Source organism: Phocoena phocoena, chromosome 9, assembly GCF_963924675.1.
Source record: "Phocoena phocoena chromosome 9, mPhoPho1.1, whole genome shotgun sequence".
Taxonomy (NCBI): domain Eukaryota; kingdom Metazoa; phylum Chordata; class Mammalia; order Artiodactyla; family Phocoenidae; genus Phocoena; species Phocoena phocoena.
In genome coordinates, this window is record NC_089227.1 from 62,284,350 (window position 1) to 62,297,094 (window position 12,745).

Below are 12,745 nucleotides of genomic sequence, written 5' to 3' on the forward strand. Positions count from 1 at the left end.
ATGTTGGTTTCTCTTCCAGAACTGCCGACAGCTAAATGTAAAACATTTCCTGGATTTTAGGTAATACTAGAGCAAAAAGCCTGGCTTAATATTTTATTTTCAATCATTGTTATGAAAGCACACATCCAAAAAATAATATAATTAGTGTTAGAATGGGGGTTTTTATAGAAGAGATAAACATCGCTATCCTCTCTTCTTGACTGAGAAGTTGGATCAAAGTTCATATATAGTTTCCTATGGAATCATAAATAGAATATGAATCTCCCAACTCTTAATTATGCTGATGGCCATTACATCATAGTGATCCCCACTGCTTAGAAGTGATTTAATTTTTCTTAGTAAAATAATTCCAAATAGGTTAACAAAGTACAATGGATTTATTCATTGTTGGACAGAGACTTCATGATCTTAATTGTTCCCTCAGGAATTCATGTGGGTATTATTAGAAAATATGTTACACTTTGATCTTATTCTATTATAGAGTGACCATATTTTCCTCTCAACCTACCACTCTAAAAAAAAGTTATAAATTCTAAGGAAATGTTTGCTCTATTATATTATATTCTGAATTCTTTAAGAGATAGGACCAGGTAACCAAGGCTGATGCTCAAAGAGTAAAAGAGTTTATGAGGGCTTCCCTGGTGGTGCGGTGGTTGAGAGTCCGCCTGCCGATGCAGGGAACACGGGTTCATGCCCCGGTCCGGGAAGATCCCACATGCCGCGGAGCGGCTGGGCCCGTGAGCCACGGCCGCTGAGCCTGTGCTTCTGGAGCCTGTGCTCTGCAACAGGAGAGGCCACAACAGTGAGAGGCCCGTGTACCATAAAAAAAAAAAAAAAAGAGTTTATGATATGCACTAGGAAAAAAAAATACACTCCTACTTTTGTTTTATTTTCTAGATGTAAGGCCACTCAATCTTTATATCATTAGTTACATGTCTTAGATATCAATACATATTATTAATCAGAATAAAACATACCTTTGGCAAGCTAAAAATACAAGGACCTAAAAGAATGGTGTACTGTTTATATAGAAAATATACAGAAGTCTTCTTTTCTATAATATAAAGAATGAGTAAATAGAATTAGTTTCAGTTTTTAAGGACATTTGGCAATAGAGTAGTTTGATAGTAAAATATATGTACTTTTCTTCCCTTTTTGGAATCGTGGGTTTTTAAATATTAGCTTGTGACTTTTTCAATGGAGCCATCCAACAAGCCACACTGACTCTTTTAGTCTGCCATCAGAGTGATAAATCCTTTATAGTTTTTTTTGGTGGTGAGAAGTATGTATCACACCTACTGTGTTTACTCATTGATGTGCAGTGTTGAAACTATTCTTTCCTTCTCTTCTCAATTCTGTGTTTACAGCAATCTACTGATGTTGAAGTGGGAGCTGACCTTGTCCCTTCAGTCACAGTGAAGGTATTGTACATAGTTCTAGACTGTAATGTGCAAACAATATCACACATTTCATCACATCTGTCACTTGTCACCCTATAAGTAGCTTATGGAAATGTAAAACAAACACTTGGCGGGCAGAAGAACTAATAGACATTTACCAGAGAGAACATCAAAATGGCCAACACACATATGAAAAGATGCTCAACATCACTGATCGTCAGGGACATGTGCATCAAAACCACATGAGATATCACCTCACACCTTAGAATGGCTGTCATAAAGAAGACAAGAGACAACAGGTGCTGGTGAGGATGTGGTGAAAAGGGAGCCCTTAAATATTGTTGGTGGGAATGTAAGTTGATCCAACCACTTCGGAGATCAATTGGAGGTTCCTCAAATAATTAAAAAAAAAAATCTGTATGACCCGGCAACTCCACTTCTGGCTATAAACCAAAGGAAATGAAAATAGTATTTCCCACGAGAGATATACACTCTCATGTTTATCGCAGTATTATTCACAAAATAGCCAAGATGTGGAAACAACCCAAATGCCTATCAATGGATGAATGGATAAAAAAAGATATGGTACATATACACAATGGAATATTATTCAACTATGAGAAGGAAGGATATCCTTCCATTTGCAACAACATGGATGGATCTTGAGCACGTTATGCTAAGTAAGATAAGTCAGACAGAGAAAAACAAGTCCTGTATGATATCACTTATATGTGGGAATCTAAAAAAGTTAAGCCTGTAAAAAACAGAGGGTAAAATGGTGCTTACCAGGGAATTGGGGGTGGTTAAGAGTGATGATGTTTAAGGGCACAAACTTGTAATGAGTAGTAAATAAGCCATAGAGATCTAATGCACCATATAATGAATATAGATAATATTGTACTATAATTACATAATGTGATAAATATCACTGCCTTGGCAATCATATTGCAATATATAAATGTATCAAAGTAACATGCTGTACACGTTAAATGTACACAATGTTACACATTAAATTTATTCAATTAAACAAAAGATTTCTTGGTTAAAAAGTTAAGAAAAAGAAAAACCCAAACACTTGACATTTGTAAGTTTTCCTCAGCCTTGAGTAGTAAATAGATAGCCTTTATTGTTTACTACAAATATAAAACTAGTAATTGCATTTATAGCAATATGTATATAACAAAAAATTGTTATGACTTATTCCTACCATTAATTAAATGTGTAGTGTGATTAAGGGTCTTTTTTCTAGAAACAAAATTAGTATTTAAATATACTAAAGGAATTGTGTCATCACATTCACAGTAGACCAAGCAGTTGATTGCAGTATAATATATATATTGGGGAATCATATGAATGTTAATAATATCTTTCTTCTATGTATGATTATGTGTGTGTTTAAAAAGAATTTCTAGCCATCTATCTGCCATAGTATTAACTTTAAATGGATGTATTTATGGCAAGAAAATATTAAATGAAGAAGCCACAAAATAGAGTAGTGACAAATTGATAGTCCCCAAAAAATAGAATATGAAGGATGTGGTTTTGGTTAAGATTTTTAGTCCTGCCATTGTAGAATTTTAGAACTAGAACTCAAATGTAGAACCCTCTTAAGGCATTTAGATTAAAGTGTGGTAATAAGTCAGTACATTATTAAGCTGAAAATATTTATCACTGCCCAGACTTTGGAGCCAGGGAAAGTTGTGGATCTTGGCGATTTGCTAAGTCAAAACTTGGACAGGGCTTTATATTTTCTTAGATTATGGGTTGCTGTCCTTGGAGGAGTTTGACAGGGCACCAGGCTTTACCAATTGTGTTCGCTTATACTAGACCCAGCGGGTGGCCCAAGTGTGGGGATCTTTGGTAGAAGTTGAAGGGAGCCCAATCTTATAACAGTTTCCTAAGCTAATTTTTTTGGATTCTTGCCACTGGTAGCAAGGGTGGTCTTTTCCCAGTCTCCATTCCCCCTGTCCAATCAAAGGCTCTATCCCATTAATACTTCTGAGTCTGGAAAAGCATTAGTGGCAAGAAATCAATCATTTAAGAAAAAAAACCCAACAACCCTGTAGTGTTCCAGGAATGATCTATAGACTTCTGTGTAGGGAAATCTCTTTTATATCTATCTACTGATATTGTTCTGACACATAACATAATAATTCAGGAGCACACTGCAAATTGCAAAAAGAAATCTTGTACCTAAACCAGATAACTTTGCTCATGCTAATTTTTTCCCTCACTACTAGTTACTGCTATAAATAAATACACATTTCCCTCCCATGCCGTTCTTAAGCTTTCATGTGTAATAGCCACCTTAAAATGGTGGCATGACACTATTGGAAAATTCTCCTTCATTAGGAGAATAACACTTAACTATGTTTGAGAATGGCTAAGTCACAGCTCTCTTCCTTATTGCCATTATAAAAGAATGGGAAAGAATGCGACACACAAGAGTTGCACAAAATCAGCTGGACTTAAGCGGCAGACACCATGACTTCCTGATTCTGCCTGACAGTTCCTATACAAATTTCTGTTATAAATCTCTCCTTATAGCCTTTTATAACAACAGCAGCCAAGATATATAACCATGGAAGTTTCCATCATAGTAAATCCTGTTAATTGAGAAAATTTTTCCATCCGTTCCAAGTGAATGAAGATGTGGCTACCTTGAGTGTGTGTGCGTGATGCGTGACCATCTATCTATTGCAGACAACTAAGGCAGAGTGGTTGTTAATACCTGGCCTTTGGAGTCATGTTTATATATCTAGGATAAAAATTTAGTATTATGTTTCCTGAGGATCATATTTTATTTTGTTAGAAATGGAAAATAGCATGGAAAATTCAGATATTAATTTTCATATTTCCCCCTTAATCTATAATTATTTTTCTCTTAAAATATGAGGTTTATGGTCTGGTCAAGTCTTTAACTCTTTTTTTTGGCTCAAACAGACTCTTCTTTGTTACTGTAGTTATTTTTGTCACACATCTTCTTGATTCACTTTTGAAAGTGCCTAGTCCATTGTTGGGATTCAATAGATCTGTGTATGAGAGTTATCACCATTGATCTTGCATCTAAACTAAATGCAAGCACTTGTAACAATGTAAAATTGTACGATTGTTGTCTAAGTACATGTTGTTATGCCAGGCAGAGTCAGAACGTCTGCTGTCTTAAAAATGGCTTATTCTACCTTAAGGATTTTTCATTTTCATTTTTAAAACTAACCTCTCACGAGATGTTCCTGGTCATAGTTTTCAGCTCTCTTGCACACATTGGCTGGATGGTCTTAGACGTATTATTGAGCTTCTGTGAACCTCTATTTTTAAACTGTAAAATGACAGTACTTCTTCATTTGCAGAGTTATTTTGGGACTTAACCACAATTGATTAAGAGTGTGGGCTCTGGATTCTGACAGACAGAAGTTAAATTGTGCTTCTTCCACTTATAATCAGAGTAGCCTTGGTCAAATTATCTAGCTTCTCTGAGCCACATTTTTCTCTTATGTAAAATGGTATATTGTGATAGTACCTGTTTCACAATGTTGTAATGATTAAATGAGATAATACACATAAATAATTTATTAGCATGGTTTCATGAATATAGAAAGCTGCTAATGGTTATTATCATTACTTTTATTTAAAAATATATGTACAGACCAGCATATTATTGTTAACAGTAAAATATTGAAATTGCGTTCTGTTTATTTAGTGGAATAGCTATCATGTCTACAGCACATGCGTACTTTCTTCTTCCCATAATTACCATCAGTGTTTTATTAAAAAGGTATTATGCTTTTTATAATGGTCAGATATCATTACAGAATCTTTGTGGTATGCAGATTCCCCCCATGTATTCCCAGGGCTTATAAAATAAAAATTGAGGGTTCATTGTTCATTTGCTGTGTTTATTGTACTTATTTGCATCAATAGTTGTCCTTTAAAATTTTTACTTTGCAAGTCAAAAATTTTGTGCTTATTTTAAGTTGTACAGAATATCCACATCATTTAAAATTAATACAAGACATTTACTGAATCTAATTATATGTGTATAATGTTTGTGGGCCAGATGTATATTCTTGTATATTGTTTATCTATAGTATGTATGTATATATATAATTAAGGAATAGTTGATACATGCCTTTTACCTAAGAGAAAATTCAAAATGACTTTTCTTAAAAATTAAGTATGCCCTTGCATTGTGTCAATTAATAATGGAATGTATCTGTCTCATATACTAGAGTCTAGTAACTAGACTAAATTATTCCATAGCAAAGGTGCCATGTATAATAGAAGAGTGCTTCTCAACTCTGGTTGTAAATAGCTATCACCTGGGGAACTATTAAAGCAATACCAATACCCAGGTCTACTCCCAGAGATTGTGATTTAGTTGGTCTAGCAACTCTGCCTGGCCAGTGACTGTGATAAATCTGGCTTACCATGTGGATAAACTCATCCAAAGAGACTGTTCAATGAGGCTGGGGCTTTTAGGAGACAGAATCCAAAGAGAGAATGTTCCCAATGGAAGCCAGATCTTTAAGCTTTTTCTTTGATGCCCCTAGCACTGTGGCCCAGTAAAGATCCTTGGGCCTGATGGATTCTATTGACGTTCCTCCTCAGGGTGAGTGAGAGAAGTCCTGGCCTTCTCTACCCATACCCACCCTATTTCTCAAACTATTAACCCAGAATTCATAGCTATTAACTCTGACTGGAATGGGAATTATCATTCCAAGCATCATCAACTAAGAGCACCAGTTTGGAAATGCAGCCAGCTTAGAAATGCAGCAGTCATTATTGCCATTCTTTGATATTTTCTAGAATTAGTTATGTCAGGTATTTTTGTATTAAGCCGTGGAAGAAAATGTAGTGCTTTGATATGTATTTAAACTATTGATAGTAAATACCTACCTAGAAAGGAAATCTTTAGAGCGTAACTTGTGTAAAAGGTAATATACTGATACTAGATAAAATAAATAATTCATGATGCCACATCTATACATGTAAAGAAGAATGAACACATATAATATTTCATGATGTAGTTATTCACCAGACATGAGGGCAGACTATTTTGGTCTGCTTTTGAGAGAACATTTTTTAGTAGCTTTATTGAGATATAATTCACATACCATACAATTTGCTCTTTTAAAGTGTACAATTCAATGATTTTTAGTATATTTGCAGAGTTGTAGAATGATGACCACAATTTAATTTTGGAACATTTTTGTCCCTCCAAGGGAAACCCCATATTCATTAGCTGTCACTTGCTGTTCTCTCCATTCCCCCACCCCCAATCCCACTACTATCCCAAAGCAACTACTAGTCTATTTTTTGTCTCTGTAGATTTATAGATTTGCCCCCTCTAGATATCTCATATAAATTGAATCATATAATATGTGGTCTTTGTGACTGGCTTCTTTCGCTTAGCATAGTATAATGTACCCATGTTGTAGCATGTGTCAGTACTTCATTTCTTTTTATTATTATTAATATTATTAAATATTATTCTGAATAACATTTCATTGTAGAGATATACCATATTTTGTTTGTCCATTCATCAGTTGATGGACACTTGGGTTGTTTCTAGTTTTAGCTATTATGAATAGTACTGCTATGAACATGTGTACAAGTTTTTGGGTGGACATATGTTTCATTTCTCTTGGCATGGAATTGTGAGGTCAGATGGTAATTTTATGTTTAAGTTTTAAAGAAACTGTCAAACTTTTTTCTTGAATGGCTATACCATTTTACATTTCCATCAGCAATTTATGCAGGTTCTAGTTTCTCTGCATTCTTGCTAACACCTGTTTTTGTCTGTCCTTTTGGTTATAGCATTTAAGTAGATGTGTAGTAGTATCTCATTGTGGTTTTACTTTGTATTTCATACAAAGATTTTGAGCATTTTTTCACGTGCTTATTGGCTATTTGTACATCTTCTTGGAGAAAAGTCTGTTCAACTCCCTTGCCCAGTTTCTGAGTAGAACTTTTTAATCTACTACCTATGTTACAGGTTATGTTTTGTGACAGCTCATTTTTTTTTTCTCAGATGGTATTTCCTAATTATTTGCTAATGATTTTTTAAGTAGTTGTGATATTCTATCAATTTGGAAAAAATGTAATTTTTTTATTAATAACGATTTCTATTTTCTCAGGTCACACTGCAGAATCGAGTGGCATTACAAAAGATCAGATTATCGGTCTATGTACAACCACCTTTAGTATTGACTTGTGATCAGTTCACCTTTGAACTTATGGGTAAGTGTTTTGTTTTGGCTTAAAGTCTATCATGGTGTGAGCTTTTTTTTAATTAAAATTTTTTTTATCAGTGGGTTTATTTCATGGCTATATTTCTTGTCTGAATAGTGAGACTGGTATCTTCCTGAAATCAATGATTGTGTTGTTTTGCTTATATTTTCCCTCCAAACATCAAGCATGGACATTCAGTGAATGGCTGTTGAGTTGAAGTAGTTACAGATTTTCAAGCGTTTTCTTAATAATTGTACTTAAATACTATATTTTGGAAGGCTTTTTTATTGGTGTTTCTCTAGTGAGCTATTTATTGAATCTGTAATGTTTGAAGAAAGAATATTGGCTTTGGAGTCTGGCCTGAATTTGAATCCTGGCTCTGACACTCAATGTGTAACCATGGGCAAGCTACTTCAGTAATTACTGGGAGCCTCAGTTTTGTTTTGTTTTAATCTGCAGAAAGGGGATAATGATATCTGTGTTACAGAACTGTTTTAATTAGAATTTAATCAGAAAATTAATTGGACTTAATTAGAAAATGAATCTATGTAAGGTAACTGTAATAATGCCTAAGATTTCTTTGCATAGGGTCTCTCTTACCACTTACATCCAGTTGTCATTAGTCCTGTTAAAATGATTTCTGAATTATTTTTCAAGTCTTTTTCTGTCTTCACTGCTGCTGTTCAGCTGGGAACCCTATGTCTTATTCACAAAAAGCAAGAACATATCTCTCTTTTTTCCTTTTTATAACCAACCCCTACCTTAGGTGCCCGACAGATAGTAGAAACTCAGTAAGTATTCATTGACTTAGTGAATGAGTGATTGAATGGTTGAGGTAAACTTGTAGGTGATATCTCACTTTATTTTTTTAATTTTTCACAATACTTCCAACTTGTCTTTCTAAAACACATTCTGGACCATTAATTTTTCAAGTTAAAAACCTCTTATAGCTCTCTAGTGCAGGTTGGAGGTCAAATACATGAATATGGAAGGCTATGCACAATCTGCCAAGTTGCCACAGTTTTAGTTACATCGATATCCAGTTCCCCCTTCCATTTTCTCCTGCAGTCTGTGTTGTAGCCATGATAAGGTACTATTTCCCACTCGCAAATTCTCTCGCCCTTTGCGTACCTTTTGCTTTGTTCATGCTGCCTGCTCATCTGAGTAAAGAGAAGCAGTGGTGTAGAATGTTAGGTACCCTTGTTCTGGAGCCAATTCCCAGCTCTGTATTAGCTATGTGACCTTGGGCAAGCTTTTTAATCTCTTTGTAGCCATTTTCCTCATGCACCAAAAAATGGGGATAATAATAATGCCCACCATGTAGGGTTGTTCTGAGGATTCAATGAGTTAATCTATATAATTGTTATGTAAAGTGCTTAAGACAGTAGCTGGCATGCAGTATATATCTAATTTTAACTGTTTGTTAATAATAATTGTCCAAAATTATGTAATATATTATTTTTACATTGCTTATAGCACCAGAGATGACTAGAACAGTAGGCTTTTCTGTTTATCTGAAAGGAAGTTATTTACCACCTGAACTGGAGGGAAATGCTGTTGTTTCTTATTCCAGACCTACAGGTAAGCATACAGTTGTTCATGAATTTACAAGCCTAATCACTGCTTTTAAGTTACTGGAGTTATGAGTTAAATGTTTAAGTGTTTAAAATGGGAAAACACATTGTAAAATATTATTAAATGAAAAAATACTCTTTTCTAGTGTTAAATAAAAATGTATGTTCAAATTACTTTGATGTGTTATGGATAATTAGTGATAGTCTATTTAGCTGATTTCCATATGTAATGTTTGATTCTATCTTTTCAATTAATAGCAAATATGATGTATTTTTATTCCCACTAGAAGAATGTTATCTAGTCAGACTTCATGTATTTGAACTAAAGAGCAAAACCTAGTCTGAATTAGTAAAAAAGACTATTATGGGTTGCTATAATATTAAGTCAGTCTTCAGAGTTTCAAACACCGCTTTAGTGATTAAATAAAACTATTATCTTACATGTTACAGTATTTAAGAACAGGATCTGTATTATTTCAAGAAACTCTTAATAGATCAAAAATGTTATCTTTAGTCCAGTTGAGATGTAATTATTATAAATTTCAACTTGGGTTCAATTTTATAGTTTTGTGTGTGTGTAGTGAATTTTTCATAGTAACAGTTTGACAATTAGTTGATTGATAGAATAAGAATAATTAGTTATTGCTTTTTTTAAAAAACGTTTAAATGTAGTATAACTGATAGGGTATTTCAACCATGTTGCATTTGTGTTTTTTAAGCATTTCTGTACAGTTTTCTTAATTTAAAAAGCTTAGAGGTGCCTTATTCATATTTTTTTCTCTCTGTTGATACTTACTTTGCTTACTTAGCAATGTTTTTATGAGACTGATGCAACTACCTACTGTGCTAACAAGGCACCTTGGCAATGTTTTTAATAATAGTAGTTCTTATTTTGTCTAAGTGAATTTTCTGTTTTATGCATTGACAACTCTATGCTTGGAGGTGATTTTGTAACTTTAGTACATGTTTTCAAAATCTGTTTCTCCTTCTTTGTAAGTTATTTTGCTTTAAATTATAAAAAAATCATTTCTGGCCAGAAGTGACCACTTTAACCATTTACCTATATTTTCAAAATTTGGGGTAACATAAATATTTTATGGTTAAATGGCTTTGCGAAAGCTGGCTTTGGAGAGAAATACAAATCTTCTGTAAGGGATCAAAGAATGATGGACTTCTTAGTTGGATGTTTCTGAAAAGAGCATTGAAATGTTCAGTGTTATTTTAATTTTGAGTTGTGAAATAAAAATCAGGAAATGTTGGCTAAAATCTCTAGATCATTTATCATTAATTGAACATCTCAATAATCATAGGCATGATAATACTTTTTATCTTTGTTACACCTTGTGTATGTAGTTATAGAGATTGTTGATGCCTTAATTCAACTAGTTATTTCATTTGCTTTCAAGGAAAAGTAGTGATAGTGGTTGAAAATAAAGAAATGGATTACCTAGCAAGTGGACGAAAGGCTTAAAAATTCATTACAAAGTTATAAAATCATTCAGTGAGCTTATGGTTGCACATACCATTTTTAGCTATTATGCTTTTCTAAAGACAGAATTTGAAAGACTAAATTGTTACTAAACCAAAGAGCATAGGCATTAATTGGTTGAAAGTTAATTAGAAGTTAGAGTAAAAACAAATCTATAAAAGTAAAAGAATACCAAGACAAGCTGAAAAAAAAATAGACATTGTTCCATAGTAGTATCTATTAACTAAAGTTATAATATAAGCAAGACTAACTGGAAATATTATATATTTGTCTTTCACTCAGATTTTTTCCAAAAAATTCATTTAATGCTCTTGATGTCATTTACATATTGAGTCTGGTTTGCTTTTGGCTAGATCATGTATCTTTACCTCTTTTTGCCACGTTTATACTGGAATAACACCCTCTCATGGACTTCTGAGAATGGATGAAATATATTGTTAGATTTCATTTATTCATGTCATATTCTTCAATTGTGAATTGGCTTATCTTTATTGGAGGGCCATTTAAATCATCTGTAAGAATCTTGAAAATTTTAAATTATATTTTAAGCAGATATGTGTTAAGTTTGTGTTGTAATTTTATAACAGATAATTTGTTACATTTTCTACCCTATCCCTTTTTGAATTGCCTCTGATGGATAGATCGAAATCCTGAGGGTAAGTGAAAAGATAATTTAGAACGAAATGAATTTCAGAACTGAAATTTGGTCAGTTAATTCAATTGGTATTATACCATGAATGAATTCTTTTTATGGACTACTGTTTTAACTATAGCAACCTCTTTAGGGTGATTCAGTGCCTTGATCTGGCTATGGAGAAGCTAGTATATGTTTCCACTTATAGATACTTGTTATTCATTATTAGTTGTTTCAGAGTCATGAGAAACAATGAAGCTTCATGACTTTTTTGAACAAAACCAAAGGCACCACTGACAACTTATTTTTGTAAGTCATTGGTGATTTACCTGTATGCTCAGTTATCTTGGTTTACTTAAAAAGAGTAAGGAAAAAAATTCTGAATTCTAAATTGTATGATTCTGTATACCCCAAAATATTCACCTCTTTGATCAGAATGCCATGTGTACTCATTCTATGGGCGTATTTCTTGTCTTGTTAGAATTTGTGGGGGAATATCATCAAGGGACTGACCCCTTGAACTTGCCTGGGTCAGTGTTGTCACCATTTCGTTTTCCCCAAATCCTTTGTTTATTACTCTGCTATAATACTTATCATACTATGAATTTCATTAAGTCTGTTCCTTAGGTTCCCCTAGTAGATTTTTGAGCTCTTTAAGAACAGGGTTCAAGTACTTAGGATTGTGCAGTATCTGGTTATATGACAGGTACTCTATAAGGATCCTCTACTTTGTTTATTTTTCCTCCTAGACACAGACTTAATGTGATGGTTTGTCTTAGTTTAATAGCCATTTTAGATTAGTATTAGATAATATTAATTAGTAATAATTAGATAAATAAAATACTTTAAAATAATGGCATTATTTACTCATATAGTTTTGGTGGTGCCAACAACCTGAGTTGCATAGTGTCTGGGAGGTGAATATATATTTATATGAGAAATATTTTAATAGAGGTAAGCTTTTAGCTTAATAGTATAAAGTATACTTGTCAAATTAGAATTTGGGTTATTAAAAATAATTTTAATAATGAATATTTACATTTTACTTGGCAAGATTTCATGTAACTGATAAGATTTTGCAATAACTTTTATAAAATTAATATTATCATTTAAATTATTTGTTTTGAGTTTTAAAAAAATCAGTAACGGTTATTATTGAAAGGAATTTATTTCCTCTTACTAAAAATTCAGATCAAACCATGAGAAAAAAAAATCACAATATATGGAAGTTTTAGTATTTCAATGCAAACCTGAAGCTGGTTTTAATAATCTCTTATTATATATTTTAAAATTATAATTAAGCTTCAGGGAGTAGAGTTGAAATATTCAGCTTTACCTAGTAGGCAAGAAAATAATATGTTGCCACTTAGATCTTACTTACATAAGGCTTCAGATTTCAAAGACTTTTCCATTTTAT

The 12,745-nt window shown here is 33.0% G+C and overlaps 1 protein-coding gene across 6 annotated transcripts in view; it reads left to right on the forward strand.

Moving 5' to 3' along the window:
• Positions 1–12,745, forward strand: part of BBS9 (Bardet-Biedl syndrome 9) — a 477,322-nt gene that overhangs the window by 185,005 nt on the left and 279,572 nt on the right. For 2 of the 6 annotated variants that reach the window (XM_065884413.1, XM_065884414.1), the window contains exons 11-14: positions 1,368–1,421; positions 7,538–7,640; positions 9,108–9,212; positions 11,336–11,350. In XM_065884413.1, the coding sequence (XP_065740485.1) occupies positions 1,368–1,421; positions 7,538–7,640; positions 9,108–9,212; positions 11,336–11,350 (277 nt within the window). The remainder of the gene's footprint in view (positions 1–1,367; positions 1,422–7,537; positions 7,641–9,107; positions 9,213–11,335; positions 11,351–12,745) is intronic. The other 4 variants (XM_065884418.1, XM_065884419.1, XM_065884415.1 and 1 more) reach the window with 3 other exon arrangements.